The sequence below is a fragment of the Entelurus aequoreus genome, linkage group LG03 (assembly GCF_033978785.1).
Source record: "Entelurus aequoreus isolate RoL-2023_Sb linkage group LG03, RoL_Eaeq_v1.1, whole genome shotgun sequence".
NCBI classification, from domain to species: Eukaryota; Metazoa; Chordata; class Actinopteri; order Syngnathiformes; family Syngnathidae; genus Entelurus; species Entelurus aequoreus.
Genome location: NC_084733.1, coordinates 63508371 through 63528788, shown reverse-complemented (window position 1 = coordinate 63528788; position 20418 = coordinate 63508371). Strand labels below are relative to the sequence as shown.

General features: G+C 41.9%; 1 protein-coding gene across 1 annotated transcript in view; it reads right to left on the bottom strand.

The window, feature by feature from the left end:
- Positions 1-20418, bottom strand: part of LOC133645938 (attractin-like) — a 90708-nt gene that overhangs the window by 45925 nt on the left and 24365 nt on the right. The window contains exons 5-7 of the mRNA XM_062040866.1: positions 14870-15066; positions 9795-9963; positions 9627-9717 (exon numbers count right to left, since the gene is read on the bottom strand). Coding sequence (XP_061896850.1) covers positions 9627-9717; positions 9795-9963; positions 14870-15066 — 457 coding nt within the window. The remainder of the gene's footprint in view (positions 1-9626; positions 9718-9794; positions 9964-14869; positions 15067-20418) is intronic.

Below are 20418 nucleotides of genomic sequence, written 5' to 3'. Positions count from 1 at the left end.
ATCAAAAGCATTGATAACTTGTTTATAGAAGTCTTCCTTATCTTTCTTTAGTTTTAAAAGTCTCTCTGTCTCGATGGAGATATTCCTTTAATTATTACCTCCTGCTTCGATTGAAAGTCCAGTTTAGAAAACTGTTTTAATTTAGATATGTAATCCTCCATGTTAAAAGTGCAAGCGAGAGGAAAAAATAAACGATCTCTTCCTTGTTGCTGCTTGTTGACACTTCTTCTGCAGCCGAGTACCGGTAGTCTCAAGAAGGATAACTAGCGCCCTCTACCACCAGGAGGCGGGAGTCATTTAATATTTGACAGACGCAGCTACGGTATATTAATAAAACATAGCTGCTTACTGTTCTTTTCAGCATATTCAATAGCTTGGACCTTAAATCCTACTGAATAGCTCTTAATCTTCTTCCCTTTATGCGATTTCAAATTGTTGAAATCAGCCTCCTCCATTTTGAAAATGATGACAGGGGAAGTGTCACTCGTGACGTGACGAGTTTGACCCGGCAGAAGTTCTAGGCATATGCTAATTATTTTGCGAAACGAGTTTGCCCCGGGGAAAATTCTAGACATTCGCTAATAAAAATAATATTTTGCCAAACGAGTTTGACCCGGCGTTGATCCTGAGCCGGTGGTAATGCCAAGCATGCGCTAATTATTTTGCGAAACGAGTTTGACCCGGCAGTAATTCTAGGCATGCGCATACTATATTCTCGGCGGCAATTCAAGGAAATACGGTACATCCCATTTATTTCCACATCTGAAAGAGGCCTGGGTCTGATATGAAACATTTGGAATTCCACTGTTCACACGGACGTGATAAAATTAGATGCAGGTCACACATGGGCAAAAAATTTGGAGTTGCCCTGCAGTGTGAACAAGGCCATAAATATTTGCCAAAGTAGACTGTTTTAAAATAAATACTGATGAATAAAGTGGCTTACAGGGCACATACAAATGAGCTTTTCATTACATTAAAAGCACTCAAATTGAAGGGTCTGGTCAACTTTAGGACACCACAAATGATGCATAGCACAAACAATAACAAGTTACCAGTGTATATTCAGGGATTGTTTCAAAAATTGCGTTAATAATATCCGAAAGAAATGTTTGAAAAATAATAATTGTGAGAACGAGTGCAGAGCAGCGTTGTGTGTCTTTTGTTGGAATGAAAGTATGGAATAAGTTGGACCAAGAGTTAAGACTGTAAACCTTTAATTCAATTGAAAATTACTTATCAATTATAAAAAAAATATGTTGAGAATGGATTCTAAGGATGTAAAATTTACATGTTGGAAATTTTTATTTTTTTAATCTTTTTTATTTTGTGATTAATGGAAAACAAAAAAATGTACAACTACCGGTACATGCATAAGGTGTTGGCAGTTATTTTTTCTGTTTCAATTTTGTAAATACACTAGGATAGGTGTAATAAGTTTTAGCTTCTGCCTAGTCCAGTGGTTCTCAAACTTTTTTTGTCATCCCCCACTTTGGACAAGGGGGAGTTTTCAAGCCCCACCTGCCCCCATCGCCCCAACAGAACGCTAATGCCAAGCTTAACATTTTCAAATTTATCGAACATCAAGTAACATCAAGTTTTATACATTCAAACTAAATAACATAAAATAAAATCAAGTTCAATAATAAATAAAATAACTGTGCAGCTGTGGTATAACTTGCATCAAGTTCAATATCAAATAAAATAACTTGCATCAATTCAATAATAAATAAAACAAAAGTGTTGTAACTTGCATCAAGTTCAATAATAAATCAAAAAAAGTGTTATAACTTGCATCAAGTTCAATAATAAATCAAAAAAAGTGTTATAACTTGCATCAAGTTCAATAATAAATCAAATAAAAGTGTTATAACTTGCATCAAGTTCAATAATAAATCAAATAACTTGCATCAAGTTCAATAATAAATAAAACAAAAGTGTTATAACTTGCATCAAGTTCAATAATAAATAAAACAAGTGTTATAACTTGCATCAAGTTCAATAATAAATCAAATAAAAGTGTTATAACTTGCATCAAGTTCAATAATAAATAAAACAAATGTGTTATAACTTGCATCAAGTTCAATAATAAAAAAAAAAAAAGTGTTATAACTTGCATCAAGTTCAATAATAAATCAAATAAAAGTGTTATAACTTGCATCAAGTTCAATAATAAATCAAATAACTTGCATCAAGTTCAATAATAAATGAAAATAAAAGTGCCACTTTGCAATCTTTGCCAAAAAAAGGAGGACAGGGCAAGTGAACATGAGTTTTACAGTACTCCAGCATTAGTGGCTGCAATGAGCCTGTTTTGCACTGCACAGCTTTTCAAATCGGGGTTGCAGGCTTGACACTGCCACTGTTAAAACCTCATTGAATTCGGGGCTGAGCTGCCTTGACGCGAGTGTTTCCCGGTGAATGACACATTGTGTCCAATGCGCATTTGGCGCAACCCTCTTTATTAGAGCCTGCAGCCCGTTTCTTGACTTTGCCATGCGCGCCATCAGAGCAAAAGCCCACACAGTTTTCCCATTTAAGGTCGTGTTCTTTGAGGAAACTGTCCATTATCTTGAACAGCTCATCAGCAGTGGCTCTATTTTTTATGTATTTGCAAAACAGCAAATCCTCGCACAGTGATTCGCCATTCACAAAGCTTCCGCTTAGCCCCGCCCCCATTAGTTACTGTTGCTGTCTGTCAAACTTTCGCTCCTACCTAGAAATGTAAAGCATACAGGAAAAATAAGTATTTTACATTTATCTATATAGCGGATTTCACAGACAGAATCACAAAGTGATTTCCAGTGTGTATAGAAAATGAAAGCATAGTAAAAAAAAAATCAAAGAATATAATAATAAAAAAATCAAAAAAATCAAAGTGAAATTTCCTCCCGTTCCTCGCGCCCCACCTGTCATGTCTCTATTCCCCACCAGTGGGGCGCGCCCCACACTTTGAGAAACGCTGGCCTAGTCTATTTCAGACTATATGTATATTGAAGAATGTCTTCTCTTTATCCATCAAAATGTCTGAATAAAAATGAAAGTTAAACTAATAAAATTTAGAAGTAACTGAATTGTGCTTCTAAAAGACAAATGCCCAGCAATTCCTTAATATTTCTCGGGCATATCTTAGAAAAAGTGGGGCAAACAGTAAAAGGAGAAGGAAATAAAGCGCCAACTGCCCATACATTTAATGGGAAAGATCAGTAATAAATAACTTATACTGTGCGCACGACAGAGAAGACTTCTCTGATCTTTGTCTGCAAACAGGCCTCCATGATAAAAAGTACTGCTTTATTAACACGTAGAAAAAGAAAAAAAAAGTCTATAGCGCTTGCTGTGAAAAGGTGAGAAGGTCGGACCTCATCTTCCAGAGTCGCAATAATAAGAAGAAGGAAAATTTGGCATTTTATTTTCCTGCAACCTTCCAAGTGCCCTCAATATTCTTTAGAATACCACATAGGGAAAATACATTTTTCATATCTTTGGTTATTAAAGGAACTTAATATGCCACTAGCCTTTTCTTCAAAATTAGAGTGGTAGAGTATACAGTATGATTTTATATTCTGTTTCATCTAAATACAACCATGTAAGTATACACCAGTTACAAAACTGAAGGGCATTAACAAAAGCATAAAACATGAACACAAACTTATTATCAACCGATAGATCTTAGACTTAGACTTAGACTTCCTTTATTGTCATTCAAATTTGAACTTTACAGTACAGATAGGAACTACATTTCGTTACATCAGCTCATGGTAGTGCAGAATAAAAAAGCAATAAGGTGCATATATATATGGTATGTGGGCTTGTATTAAGCCTCAGGGAGTTGAACGCCCCTGCCTTACATAGTTCCGGGTCACCCTTGGGCAAGGTGTAGCACCCGAATGCCCCCCCCATCAGGGTTACGATACCCCCCATGAACTACCCTAAAAGAGGATGCGTTACCCGGCCCGGAGGAAGCCCGGGGCCCTCCTCCGGAGCTAGGCCCGGAGGTAGGGCTCGTCAGCGAGCGCCTGGTGGCCGGGCTTGCCACGAAGCCCGGCCGGGCACAGCCCGAAGAAGCTACGTGGACACACCATCTTCTCTGCCACGTGGGCCCACCACCCGCGGTCGGAACCAGTGGGGTCGGGTGCGCTGCCAAGTGGATGGCGGTGAAAGTGGAGGCTCCGGACGGACCAATTCGGGGCAGCAGAGGCTGACTTTCGGGACGTGGAACGTCTCTACGCTGGTGGGGAAGGAGCCTGAGCTGGTGCGAGAGGTGGAGCGCTACCGGTTGGATCTGGTGGGGCTTACCTCTACGCATAGCAAGGGCTCTGAAACCACACTCCTGGACAAGGGATGGACCTTGTTCACTTCTGGAGTTGCTCAGGGTGTGAGGGCACAGGCGGGTGTGGGGATACTCACGAGTCCCCGGCTGAGTGCCTGTACGTTGGAGTTCACCCCAGTGGACAAGAGGGTCGCCTCCCTTCGCCTTAGGGTTGGAGGGGGGAAAACTCTGACTGTTGTTTGTGCATACGCACCAAACAGGAGTTCAGAGTATTCAGCCTTCTTGGATACCTTGCATGGGGTCCTGTATGGGGCGCCGGCAGGGGATTCCATAGTCTTGCTGGGGGACTTCAACGCGCACGTGGGCAATGACAGTGATACTTGGACTGGCGTGATTGGGAGGAACGGTCTCCCTGATCTGAACCTGAGTGGTGGATTGTTATTGGACTTCTGTGCTAGTCACGGACTTGCGATAACAAACACCATGTTCAAGCATAAGGATGCTCATAGGTGTACCTGGTACCAGAGCACCCTAGGCCAAAGATCAATGATCGATTTTGTAATCGTATCAGCTGATCTGAGGCCGTATGTTTTGGACACTCGGGTGAAGAGAGGGGCTGAACTGTCAACTGATCACCATCTGGTGGTGAGTTGGGTTAGATGGCGGGGGAAACCTCTGGACAGACCTGGCAAACCCAAGCGTGTAGTGCGGGTGAACTGGGAACGTTTGGAGGAGTCCTCTGTCCGGAAGGACTTCAACTCCCACCTCCGGCGGGACTTCTCTGCCATCCCTGTGGAGGTTGGGGACATTGAACAGGAATGGGCAATGTTCAAAGCCTCTATTGCTAAAGCTGCAGATGCGAGCTGTGGCCAGAAGGTCTTAGGTGCCTCAAGGGGCGGTAACCCTCGAACACCCTGGTGGACAGTGGTGGTCAGGGAAGCCGTCCGACTGAAGAAGGAGTCCTACCGGGGTATGTTATCCCAGGGGACTCCGGAGGCAGTTGCAAGGTACCGACGGGCCCGAAGGGCAGCGGCCGTGGCTGTGGACGAGGCTAAGCAGAGGGTGTGGGAGCAGTTCGGGGAATCCATGGAGAAGGACTATCGGGCGGCACCAAAGCTGTTCTGGAAGACCATACGGCACCTCAGGAGGGGGAAGCAGGGAACCATCCAAGCTGTGTACGGCAAGGATGGGACTTTGCTGACTTCAAGTGAGGAAGTCGTGGGGCGTTGGAAAGAGCACTTTGAGGAACTCCTGAACCCAAATACATCAGACACACCCTCCCTGATAGGAGCAGGGCCTGAGGATGATGGGGGATCGACGTCGATCTCTCGGGGTGAAGTCACTGAGGTAGTTAGACAACTCCACGGTGGCAAAGCTCCGGGGGTTGACGAGATCCGTCCAGAAATGCTGAAGGCTCTGGGTGTTGATGGGCTGTCTTGGTTGATACGCCTTTTCAACATTGCGTGGAAGTCTGGGACAGTGCCGAGGGAGTGGCAGACTGGGGTGGTGGTTCCCCTTTTCAAAAAGGGGGACCAGAGGGTGTGTGCTAATTACAGGGGTATCACACTACTCAGCCTCCCTGGGAAAGTTTACGCCAAGGTACTGGAAAGGAGGGTCCGGCCGATAGTCGAACCTCAGATTCAAGAGGAGCAATGTGGATTCCGTCCTGGTCGTGGAACAACTGACCAACTCTTTACGCTTGCGGGAATCCTGGAGAGGGCCTGGGAGTATGCCTATCCAGTCTACATGTGTTTTGTGGATTTGGAGAAGGCGTATGACCGCGTCCCTCGGGAGATCTTGTGGGAGGTGCTGAGGGAGTACGGAGTGAGGGGAACCCTGTTGAGGGCCATCCAATCTCTGTACAACCAAAGCGAGAGTTGTGTCCGGGTGCTTGGATGTAAGTCGGATCCGTTTCCAGTGGGGGTTGGTCTCCGCCAGGGCTGCGCTCTGTCACCTATCCTGTTTGTGATTTTCATGGACAGGATTTCTAGGCGGAGTCGTGGCCATGGCGGAGAGGGTATACGTCTCGGGGGGCTAAAGGTTGCGTCACTGCTGTTTGCAGATGATGTGGTCCTGATGGCACCTTCGGTTCGTGACCTTCAGCTCTCACTGGATCGGTTCGCAGCCGAGTGTTCAGCGGCTGGAATGAGGATCAGCATCTCCAAATCTGAGGCCATGGTTCTCAGCAGGAAACCGATGGTTTGTACAGTCCGGGTAGGGGACAGGACTCTGTCCCAGGTGGAGGAGTTTAAGTATCTCGGGGTCTTGTTCACGAGTGAGGGAAAGATGGAGAAGGAAATCAGCCGGAGAATCGGAGCAGCTGGGGCAGTATTGCAGTCTCTCTGCCGCACTGTTGTGACGAAACGGGAGCTGAGCCAGAAGGCAAAGCTCTCGGTCTACCGAGCTATCTACATTCCTACTCTCACCTATGGTCATGAAGTGTGGGTAATGACCGAAAGAATAAGATCGCGGATACAAGCGGCCGAAATGAGTTTCCTCAGAAGGGTGGCTGGCATCTCCCTTAGAGATAGGGTGAGAAGTGCAGTCACCCGAGAGAGACTCGGAGTAGAGCCGCTGCTCCTTCGCTTGGAAAGGAGCCAGCTTAGGTGGTTCGGGCATCTCGTGCGGATGCCTCACGAGCGTCTCCCTAGGGAGGTCCTCGTTGCACGTCCCACTGGGAGGAGGCCCCGCGGCAGGCCAAGGACCAGATGGGGGGATTACATCTCCTCTCTGGCCTGGGAACGCTTCGGGATTCCCCAGGAGGAAGTCGCAAATGTTGCTCTGGAGAGGGAAGTCTGGGGGTCTCTGCTGGAGCTGCTGTCCCCGCGACCCGATTCCGGATAAGCGGTTGAAGATGGATGGATGGATAAGGTGCATATATAAATGCAAAAGTGGATCTAGAGATTTAACCGTTCAAAGTAAAAAAAAAATTCAAAATAATACATTACTTATTTTTAACACTTCTATGAGAAGGACCCTCAAAGGTCCAAGGGTCTTATACTGTTGTTTTTCATCTAAAACGGTCAATGCTCATACAATTATTAAGAATCAAAATTAACATTGTTGTGAATTATTGACCTATTTAAGGCTCAAATTATTGCACATCAAATATTTGACGTCTTAGTTTCTGGAGGGAAAACTTTGCACAATTTTTGTTCATGCCATACAAAAAAATGTTTTCTTTGACAAAAAGGGTATAAAACATCCAAAAACATTAAAAATAACAAAAACTTGATATCAATGTATAGATTTGAAGTTGATCGCCAGATTTAAGCATTGATATTTAAAAAAATAATATATGACTTACTTTTAACACTTTCATGAGTGGGACCCTCAAGGGTCCAAGGGTCTTATAATGTCGTCTTCTTTTTGTTTTATTTTCTTTAAACAGTCAATGCTCAAACAGTTATTATGAATCAAAATCAATGATGTTGTGAATTATTGACCTATTTAAGGCTCCAATTAATTCAGATTAAATATTTCATTTTAGTATTTTTTGGGGGAGAAATATTGCATAGGCAAGGCAAGGCATGGCAACTTTATTTGTATAGCACTTTTCATACACAAGGCAGACTCAAAGTGCTTCACAGCACAACATGTGGTACAACAAAGTGAAATGAAAGAAAATAAAAATGAAGCTAGCGTCGTTATTGACCTATTTAAGGCTCCAAGTACTGCACATCAAATATTTGACGTCTTAGTTTCTGGAGGGAAAACAATGCATAATTTTTGTTCATGCTATACAAAAAATAGGGTTTTCTTTCACAAAAAAGGTGTATAACATACAAAAACATAATAACAAAAACGCATAGATTTGAAGTTGATCTACAGATTTAAGCATTGAAAGTAAAAAAATATATATACATACTCTATTTACTTTTAACACTTTCATGATTGGGACCCTCAAGGGTCCAAGGGTCTTATACTGCTGTTTCTTTTTTCTTTTTTTTTTTAAATGGTCAATGCTCAAACGATTATTATGAATCAAAATCAATGTTGCTGTGAATTATTGACCTATTTAAGGCTCCAAGTACTGCACATCAAATATTTGACGTCTTAGTTTCTGGAGGGAAAACATTGCATAATTTTTGTTCATGCTATACAAAAAATAGGGTTTTCGTTCACAAAAGAGGTGTATAACATACAAAAACATAATAAATAACAAAAACGCATAGATTTGAAGTTGATCTACAGATTTAAGCATTGAAAGTAAACAAATATATATACATACTCTATTTACTTTTAACACTTTCATGAGTGGGACCCTCAAGGGTCCAAGGGTCTTATACTGCGGTTTCTTTTTTTTTTTTTTTTTTTTAAATGGTCAATGCTCAAACGATTATTATGAATCAAAATCAATGTTGCAGTGAATTATTGACCTATTTAAAGCTCCAATTAATTCATATTAAATATTTCATTTTAGAATTTTTTGGGGGAGAAATATTGCATAGGCAAGGCAACTTCATTTGTATAGCACTTTTCATACACAAGGCAGAATCAAAGTGTTTCACAGCACAACAAGTGGTACAACAAAGTGAAATGAAAGAAAATAAAAATGAAGATAGCGTCGTTAGCATTAGCTAACATGCTAACCCGTTTACGAGTCTCTGTGTTAGTAATATTATCTTACAATGGCATTCTTTTTGTATTGCTTCAGTTTCATAAATTCATCCAAACATCACCGCTGCTGCCCACTGCTCCCCTCACCTCCCAGGGGGTGACCAAGGGGATGGGTCAAATGCAGAGGACACATTTCACCACACCTAGTGTGTGTGTGACAATCATTGGTACTTTAACTTTAACTTAACTGTGGAGTCATTGAGTCTGTTTCGCTGATTCCTAGCTTCCGCAGCTAGTGGGTCCATGACGATGACTTCTGTTTTGTTTGATCAGCCGTTTTACTGCCGTGTTACAGACACCCGTTTGGAAACAACTAAGGTATGTAAATAAACATCTATAGACTATTACTGTGTAAATAACTCATTTCACAACGTATATATCTGCGGTTAATAGTTTGGTGCGGCTAATATAAGGACAAATATATATTTTCCCTAACATTTAGTGGGTGCGGCTTATATGCCGGTGCGCTCTATAGTCCGTAAAATATCATAACTCTATTACCATCTACATACCAGATAATATATCCTGATATTACGCAAAAGGCTGCAATATACATCGCAATATAGATTTTAGGCCGTATTGCCTATCTGTAATTTGAAAAAAAAAAATTTGTAAAATACACATTGAGGCTATAAAGTGTGTTTTTTAACCGATTAATCCAACAAATTAATCGATAGATTACTCTTGGACTAAAATAATCGATAGCTGCAGCCCTGGACAAGTATCCACGTACCTCCTGGAGAGCCAAAGAGTGTCCATATCGTGGCGTGACCGTGTTGACAGAGGGGTCAAGGGTCATCCAGGTTTTGCTGCTTAGGTTGTACCTTAACCATGGCGGAGAAGACAAGTCAGACATCTCTGAGAGGAAAGCCCTCTCCGTAAGACTGAGGAGTTGACTCACGCTTTGACCATGTGGTAGTCGGAGGCGTTGAAGACGTAGCCTCCGATGACCCACATGACATCCTGCTCCACCACTGCCTTGTGGGACGCCCTGGCGAGGCCGGGATCGCTGAACGCCTCGCGGCTCCAGAAGGCCGAGTCGGCGGGGACAGAGACGGAGCAGTCTGGACCTGAAGGTCAAAAATGATAAGCAGGAAAATATGTGAGCAATAATTAGTTATGTAGTATTTTGATCATGAAGAACTCCACAATGTGAAGACGTGCAAATGTATCTTTGTGTGCACAATTACTATATTTAAATGTTATTCTGTTAAATTGACAAAACATTTATTTGACTAACCACAGTCTCCTAAAGTCGCCGGGTGCTTGGTTTGCAAAAGCAAATAACTGCAAGGGTCTCTCCATTTTTGAAAAAAAAAAAATCATTGTTCTTAACAGCTGTAAGTAGTCAATTGTGTTTATAAAGCGCTTTTCACAGATAGAAATCACAAAGCATTGGTGAATTAAAACGACAAATACATTAAAACAACAGCGGCAACAACATAAAAAAGATTTTTTTTTAAATGTAAGTCCATAAAGTAAAAGTTGTACTAAAAAGCAAAGTCTTCTAATGTTTTTAGACAGGTTTTAAAGTGAGTTTTTGGGATCTCTAGCGGACCCTAGCCTGTAGGCACAACAAATCAGTAGCCGTGTGTACATGGTAGGGTTGTACAGTACTGGTATGGTATGGCGGCACTAACGAATAAAAAACGGTACTATACTGTGTTTGAAATGTACCGGTTCCCCGTGTTTTTTAACGGGCATGACGGCGCGTCGTCACGTCATGACATTGCTGGTTTTACGAGCCATGGAGCATGTTCGGCAGCGCACATACACAGAGTACTTACAAGCAGACACAGTGTGTAGACAAAAGGGAGAAAAACTAAAGATAAAAGTGAAGTTATAACACTGAAACGCCCTCAGGAAGAGGTGCTTTAAGACATGGCTAGCTAGCTAGCAGCAATCATCCATCCGCAGTCGGCAGGGTTTTAGCTACTTCTAAATCACTGGTGACGAATATAGTAAGTTTCTTACAAGTATCATTATCACTGGAGGACGAGGAATAGGTAAACATGCTTCACTACACACCCTAGGAAGACACAATAGCTCACCGCTAACAGCAAACTAGCACCCCTGAAGGTAAACAAATGCCATGGGTGGATCTACACCTGACATCCACTGTAATGATACCAAGTACAAGAGCGTATTTAGTTGATACTACTATGATAACATCAAAATGTTTCATTGGCACACAATCTTTTTCCTTTTTTTAAAATTCACATTATGTTTATAAAGTCAGGAAATATGGCCCTGGACACATGAGGACTTTGAATATGACCAATGTATGATCCTGTAACAACTTAGTATCGGATCGATACATAAATTTGTGGTATCATCCAAAACTAATGTAAAGTATCAAACAACAGAAGAAAAAGTGATTATTACATTTTATCAGAAATGTAGATAGAACATGTTAAAACAGAAAATAACCAGATATTAACAGTAAATAAACAAGTAGATTAATAATCAATTTTTACAGTGTGTCCCTCATAATGTTGACAAAATAATAGAATGATAAATGACAATATGTTACTGCATACGTCAGCAGACTATAGGAGTCTTTGTTTGTTTACTTACTACTAAAAGACAAGTTGTCTAGTATGTTCACTATTTTATTTGAAGACAAAGTTGCAATAATAAAAATATGTTTAATGTACCCTATATGTTTTTGTTAAAATAATGTCATTTTTTGTGGTTCCCTTTTTTTTAGAAAAGTATCGAAATACATTTTGGTACCGGTACCAAAATATTGGTATGGGGACAACCCTAGTAGATGGACAACATTTATGTCCTCTGATCACCACTGGGATTAGAATGTTGCTGTCTACACCCTGGGAAGAAATGATCTGATTATGACCTGCATTTTCCTGCATCACACCTTAAACCGGAATACTTGACTTTGACATGCGCAGCACACACCGTAAATGCCATTCACTACTCTATATTTACATGTTTGTAGTCAGTGTTGGGTTAGTTACTGAAAACCAGTAACTAGTTACAGTTACTAGTTACTTTATTTCAAAAGTAACTCAGTTACTTACACCAAAAAGTAATGCGTTACTGTGAAAAGTAACTACCGTAATTTCCGGACTATAAGCCGCACCTGACTATAAGCCGCACCAGCTAAATTTAGGGGAAAATACAGATTGCTCCATATATAAGCCGCACCCGACTATAAGCCGCAGGGTTTTGATGTGTAATTACCGTAGTATATAGGGGTTCCTGCTACCACGGAGGGGATTGTCGGGACAGAGATGACTGTTTGGGAACGCAAAGCGTCCCACTTATTAACAATAAATCTTTCAATCATTCAATCAAACTTTCACAACTTTGACATGGCGAACAGCATTCGTGCAGAGTACAAATAATACAACGGTGCAAAGTAATACAAAGTGCTCGCCTGTACGTTATCAAAATAACCAGCCTACCGGTATATGAAAAGTCAGTCTTTAATCATTGTGTCATCGTCTTCCTCCTGCGTACTAAAACCACCAAAATCCTCTTCGTCGGTGTCGGAGAAGAACAGGCCGTAAATAAGCCGCACCCTTGTATAAGCCGCAGGGACCAGAACGAGGGGAAAAAGTAGCGGCTTATAGTCCGGAATTAAGGTATTTAGTTACTTATTTTTTTCTTCTTTTTTTTAAAAGCTCCCATTAATGCCCTTTTAGCCTTCATTTCAGTACTGTTATTGCACTGGAGAATAATACAATCTGTTGATCAACTTGACATGCATTTTTATCTTCCTTTTAACATAATTAATGAAAAACAGTGCAAAATAAAAAGGCATTTCTCCTTTCTTTAAACTTGGATCAATGACCATTAATAAAAAAAACAAGTTAAAGTGCAACATAAGAAGGCACATCATCTTCCTTGAAACATAGGTAGTGAAATAAAGCCTGACATCTGGAGTGATGCTGCTGTCTTCCACACTTGTGGAGCCATGGATTGTAGAATCCTTGTTTTCAGTGGCAGGATCATTGACACAGATGGTGAAGTTTCAGATGTAACACTTTTGAGGGGTTTAAGCACCTGGAGGACCTCCTCTGCCACTTTCACATCATCATCAGACAGGTTGATGATGTCTTTGACATTTGTCTTCAGGGTGTTGTGGGTCAATGCAGAGTATATAGCTGCCTGCTGCTCCAACATATCATAAGTGGAGTTCCACCTCGTTGGGACATCATGTATGAGCTTATGAGTAGGCAGCTTTAGCATTTCTTGCTTTGTCTTAAGCACATGAGCAGCTGTTGTGCTTTGGTGGAAGTAGGAAACCTCCTTCCTGATCTTTCCAAGGAGGCGCTCCATCCTATTGACTGAGATGTGATGCCAAATTCACTACATGCACTGTCTGTGGTCCCAGTCCTGCCTCATTCACTGCATTTATTTGATTTTTGGCTGGGATATCTTTATCTTCCATTCCTCCACTGCTTGTGTCAGTACCTGCGCAAAGGGGCGTGTCTTCTACATACCTCATTCATCACAGACTTCTGCTGTGATCAAGTGAGCGCTTATAGTTCCCCTGGACGTCCACCAGTCTGTCATGAGCGGTTCAGATGATGCTCGGGATAGTTCATCCACAACTTTTTTCTTCTCCTGCTCATAAAGATCTGGCACAATTTTATCGCTGAAGTGGGTGCGCGACGGGATGACGTAACGTGGCTCAAGCACGTTCAGCATGTGTTTAAAACCCTCGTTTTGCACAACGGAGTCTGCACCTATAAACACACCGATTAAATGGCGCGGTGCGTTGAAGCTCCTCCGTTACACCGCTTGCCATGACCACGCTGTGTGTAGACTGAACGTGCGAACACCTTTTTTTTTTGTTTCATATATCAAACCGCGGATCACGTGTGTGCCGAACCAAAGACACGCCCTCCCCTCCTCCCCACACCCAGACACACACACAAAACGCGCCTGTGACAGAGGAAGATTCAGAAGAAAGACATGCACCTGGGGATAGGTTGATTGGCAACACTAAATTGGCCCTAGTGTGTGAATGTTAGTGTGAATGTTGTCTGTCTATCTGTGTTGGCCCTGCGATGAGGTGGCGACTTGTCCAGGGTGTACCCCGCCTTCCGCCCAATTGTAGCTGAGATAGGCTCCAGCGCCCCCCGCGACCTCGAAGGGAATAAGCGGTAGAAAATGGATGGATGGATGGACACCGCAGCGCTTCTGTTTCTAACCGATACTACATAAAAAATAACGTAAAGTAACACAGTAACGCATCATGTAGTAACGGTAACTGAGTTACTGAATATAAAAAATAACGCGTTAGATTACTAGTTACCGCCGAGTAACGCGTTACTTTGTAACGCGTTAGTCCCGACACTGTTTGTAGCTGGAGTTGGAGTAACTGATTGATAGACCGAGATAACTAATCACAGACTAATCCATAAATTATTGTGCCTAAATCTAGCCAAACTGTAAGCCATTCAGAAGCAACCTAAGGCCGGTCTTGGCGTCGCTATCTTTGCCACCTGGGCGACTTTCTCGCTAAATCTAGTATCTTTCAGACTCCTCTTAGCAAATTAGTTCAGAAAAGTGATTAGCAACAAATCCAGCGATTGTTTGGGATGTTTTGGAGACACGAAAGCGTGTGTCACTCTGATGTGCTGTTGTGAGCCTTTCCTCACAGGCGGCCCCCAGTCTACTGAATGTCTGCAGAGCAATGACAAAGTTCCATTCCATTCCATGATGCCAACATACTCTTCTTTAAAGCTAACATGATGCTATCATTCTCTTCTTGGAAGCTAACATGATGCCAACATTCTCTTCTTGGAAGCTAACATGTTGCCAACATTCTCTTCTTGGAAGCTAACAGGATGCTAACATTCTCTTCTTGGAAGCTAACAGGATGCTAACATTCTCTTCATGGAAGCTAACAGGATGCCAACATACTCTTCTTGGAAGCTAACAGGATGCTAATGCTAATATACTCTTCCAGTACTATAAATGTAGCAAGCCAATGCGACCCACCTTGCCAGCCCACCCCGCAGACGCATGTCTTATCCCTGCAGCGTCCTCTCTCAGGGTACCCGCAGTCGTCCAGGCAATAAGGAACGTCACAGGCGTCCCCTTTCCACTTGTCCTGACAGTCACAGTAGGGCTTCCCCGTGTCGTTGGACAGGCGGCACTCTCCACTGCCGGAACAGTTGTTAGGACATGTGTTCACCCTGTGGAAGAAGAACAAGTCCCTGAAAAGCAAACTCTACATAAATAAAACATGTCTTTAATAATTGAAGTACACCTCTGCTCTTTTGGAATTTGTGGCCTGGTTGTCACTGGAACAAAAAACGCTGCAGCGGGAATTCTGACATTGCAAGGACAATATGTGTTTAGACTGAACTCTGGACTTTCACAATACACCTTTGTGTTTTGAGGCAAAACGGTGTAAATCCCTTGTTGATCTATAAAGTGTATCTGGGTCTCAGGGAGTGCTATTTGAAATATGAAAGGTCAGGTTATCGTCCTCCGCTAGGCAGCAACATAAAAACAAACGCAGGAGACAGAAGTCAATGATTGACAGCATGGCTGTACACTTTGTTCAATGTTTGCTTTCAAAACAAGGTCCACAAACCTCTCCTAAGCACCAATGCCAACACGCTCTTCTGCAGTCTGATGGGCTCAGAGACGCCACTTTTATCCAACCAACGTTGGTCCCCTTTGTGCATGTATACTGTAACTGTCACCACATACTACAACGTAACAAGAAGTTACGTTGTCGTGCGTCGGTTGAGGTGGGCGGGGTTGGGGGGGCGGGATTTGGTGGTAGCGGGGGTGTATAATGTAGCCCGGAAGAGTTAGGGATGCATGGGATTCTGGGTATTTGTTCTGTTGTGTTTATGTTGTGTTACGGTGCGTATGCTCTCCAGAAATGTGTTTGTCATTCTTGTTTGGTGTGGGTTCACAGAGTTGCACATATTAGTAAGAGTGTTAAAGTTGTTTATACGGCCACCCTCAGTGTGACCTGTATGGCTGTTGACCAAGTATGCCTTGCAGTCACCTATGTGTGTTTGCAGTGGCCGCATACAACATGTGACTGGGCCGGCACGCAGATAGTGTGGTAAAAAAGCGGACGCGACGACAGGTTGTAGAGGACGCTAATAAAGGCAGTGCCATCACGGTACGCCCTCAATATTGTTGTCCGGGTGAAAATCTGAGAATATTTGCCCCGGGAGATTACTGAAATCCGGAAGTCTCCCGGAAAAATCGGGAGGGTCGGTAAGTATGCAGTTGAGCCGCATCAGAGTGGTCAAAGAGCCGCATGCGGCTCCGGACCCGCGGGTTGCCGACCACTGTGCTAGGTCTTAGGGCTGAAAACCCTATCACGATATAAGTGTTTTCCATAATTATGGATATTTTTTATGACCTGTGAAAAATACACTCTGATTATAATCGCCTCAGCTACCAAGGCAGAAAGGAAAGGAAAACAATGTTAATACAACTAAAAAATATTGATCAACTCTAAGGTACAAAATTAAGAATATGTAAGAAATGCTTAATAAAGTGTAACAAAATAATGTGGAAATGAAAACATAGAGAAACCTGAAAATATATATTTTTTGCAGGTTTACTGCCAGGAAGTCATGTGGTCTGTGTAACATTTAATTTGGTCCCTTATTCATATTCAAGTATGGGAATACATTTATGATAAGCAGTAATTGTTATTAAAATATTCTTGGACCAAATTATTATTTTAAAATAGCACGTTTGTTATTCATTTTAGTCATGCACTTTAGTTCCTACCTGTTTCCGTACATCCAAATAGGGAACGGACGAGGACTAAAAAGGAGTAAAATAAATGTTCAACTGCCATACTGTCGAGGTGACGTTTCCTGTTTTATTGAAAAATTATTTTTACTTTCTCTTCTCACTCCATGCAGACAATCAACAGCAAGACGGCGCAACCAAACTTCATTGTTGACACCCATACGTGATTGGCTCTTTAGCGTGTCCCTCCCATTGCTCACTGATCACTTCCTGTTTTGAGTACCTTTGTTCATGCGACCAACCTTGCTTCATAACTTCCGGTTTCTTCCGACCAAAAAAAATGGTAGATTCATCAATCGGTTAATCCAGGGCATTTTTTTATCTAATAGATTGTGTGTATATGGCGAAACATATTGATATCGTTTTATCGGCCCGGCCCTACTAAATTAGTAGAGACCTTTCACATTTGATCCGATACAGAATCAACTCCCGGTACCTGGGATCGCTCACATTGAACCCCGTAAAATCATTGCCCTCGTGTAACCAGGGTCTGTCTGGGTGGACGCGGCACCGAAGACCCAGGAGGATGTCACGTATACGGCTGCTACCCTGAGAATGTCTCCTGTGTTTTAATAATAAATTGAGTAATCCAAATATTTTTGATAAGCAGTAATTGTTATTAAAATATTCTTGGACCAAATTATTATTTTAAAATAGCACGTTTGTTATTCATTTTAGTCATGCACTTTAGTTCCTACCTGTTTCCGTACATCCAAATAGGGAACGGACGAGGACTAAAAAGGAGTAAAATAAATGTTCAACTGCCATACTGTCGAGGTGACGTTTCCTGTTTTATTGAAAAATTATTTTTACTTTCTCTTCTCACTCCATGCAGACAATCAACAGCAAGACGGCGCAACCAAACTTCATTGTTGACACCCATACGTGATTGGCTCTTTAGCGTGTCCCTCCCATTGCTCACTGATCACTTCCTGTTTTGAGTACCTTTGTTCATGCGACCAACCTTGCTTCATAACTTCCGGTTTCTTCCGACCAAAAAAAATGGTAGATTCATCAATCGGTTAATCCAGGGCATTTTTTTATCTAATAGATTGTGTGTATATGGCGAAACATATTGATATCGTTTTATCGGCCCGGCCCTACTAAATTAGTAGAGACCTTTCACATTTGATCCGATACAGAATCAACTCCCGGTACCTGGGATCGCTCACATTGAACCCCGTAAAATCATTGCCCTCGTGTAACCAGGGTCTGTCTGGGTGGACGCGGCACCGAAGACCCAGGAGGATGTCACGTATACGGCTGCTACCCTGAGAATGTCTCCTGTGTTTTAATAATAAATTGAGTAATCCAAATATTTTGTATAATTTGACGTATGCTGGCATTTTTAAATGTCAAAGATTTCAAACAAATCCATCCATCCATTTTTTACCGCACGTATCCCTCTCACATTAAACTGTAATCTGGCTGTAAGCAGGCTATTGTATAAACACATTTTGTTGTAAATCACACAAATTATATCAGGGTAACAGTCACCCACCTCTTCTAAACTTGTACTTATCATTGTAGCAACTGGATTTGGATTTGAACGTATGTCCATTTTTAGTAGGAAATCCACCTAACATTAGTTACACGAGGCCCCTGGTGTTCCACTCGCTAGTTCTTTAGCCAACAGAATGGTAAATGTTCCTCGGATGATGCATGTGTGAATCTGCCATTTTTATTTCTCTAGAGTTTGTAGTCCAAACAAATATATGTCCAGGGTGCGACACAATGGATGCTCCGTGACTGGTTGAAGAGAAAGCCAACAAACACACCTTTGAGATGCTTTCATAGAAAGGCGCGGTTTTTGTTTCTTCCTTTTGGCTTTCCTCTCGCTCCCCGTTACACAGGTTAGCAAAACTTTCCCTTTCAAGTTGATTGGTGGTGGTGTTGCCAGTGTATGTTAGCAATTAGCCGCAGTTAGCCGTTAAGAGCTGACGTCACGTTAAAGAAAAGATACAAAAATGCCAATTTTTACATGAACTCACATAAATAATGGTATCTGAAAAGTGTTATTTTCTCTTAAAGAACAGAAAAAAAGTCACCATGAAACCTTCAAATATTGTAGTAGCTGTGATGACAATGTCAATTATGATTATAACATCCATCCATCCATACATTTTCTACCGCTTGTCCCGTTCGGGATTGCGGGGGGTGCTGGAGCCTATCCCAGCTGCATTCGGGCGGAAGGCGGGGTACACCCTGGACAAGTCGCCACCTCATCACAGGGCCAACACAGATAAACAGACAACATTCACACTCACATTCACACACTAGGGATCATTTGATTTTTTGTTTTTTTCATGTTTTTAATCACTGTTATGTTGGAATTCTTATTCATATTGATACATTCATTTTTGTTTGGCTCCCTTGGATCAATTGGTGTTCATTGCTATTCAGAGTGTTGCTGGGCTGAAATTGGAATTGGATGATGTGTTATTTTGTTGGACTGATTATAATAAAACAATATTGTTCAAATGTTTGCCATATCTTTGATAATCTGAAACTTATCATCACAAATTCCCTTTTCTTTTCACACTTTTTCTTAGTTTATTTTGAACTCTTTTTCATTATTGAACCTTTTGTCTTGTTAATTGTTACATCGTTTTTTTGCCTTATTTCTTGTTAACAAAATTAATCTATTGAATTGTTTTCATCTCTATCGTATGGAAAACGGTATTGACAAGTATTGAATATTTGAGTATGTGTATGGATGTCAGTATTGTGACAACCCTAGTACAAGTATACAAGCTCAATTAGCTCGTAACTCAAAACACTCGTATCTCAAGTTAAGGTCTCCCATGGACATAATCCTATTCAATTAGTGCTTAGCCCGCAAAGCATCACAATTTTACCATGTCAAATGCCTTCTAAAAACAAAAAACACATTTTTAGAAGAAACAAAAAACAACACAATGGAACGTATTACCAACAACTACCATAGAATCCATCCATCTTCTTTTGCTTATTCGATGTGGGGTCGCGGGGGCAGCAGACTAAGCAGACAAGTCCAAACTTCCCTCTCTCCAGCCACTTACCGAGGATGTTGTCCTTTCGGTCACAACCCAAAGCTCATGACTACATGCCAGGATAGGAACCTTTTAATAGTTACCGTATTTTCCGCACCATAAGCCGCACCTAAAAACCACAAATTTTCTCAAAAGCTGACAGTGCGGCTAATAACCCGGTGCACTTTATATATGGATTAATATTAATATTTATTTTCATAAAGTTTAGGTCTCGCAACTACGGTAAACAGCCGCCATCTTTTTTCCCCGTAGAAGAGGAAGCGCTTCTTCTTCTACGGTAAGCAACCGCCCCCATAGAAGAGGAAGCGCTTCTTCTTCTACTGTAAGCAACCGTCAAGGTGAGCACCCGCCCCCGTAGAAGAAGAAGCGCGCGGATATTACGTTTAATTTCATTTGTGTGTTTCTGTAAAGACCACAAAATGGCTCCTACTAAGAGACACGCGTACAAGGTTCCACTGACTTTTGATATTCCTGTGAACCGCACTGTGGATACAACGGGAGCACGTACGGTGCATATCCGCTAGCTTGCCATGCTAACGGCCAGAAACTTCCACCCATGGTGATATTCAAAAGGAAGACCTTGCCAAAAGAGAACTTTTCAGCCGGCGTCATCATAAAAGCTAACTCGAAGGGATGGATGGATGAAGAAAAGATGAGCGAAGAGACCGGGTGACTTTTTTCACGCAGCTCCGTCCCTGTTGATCTACGACTACATGCGCGTCC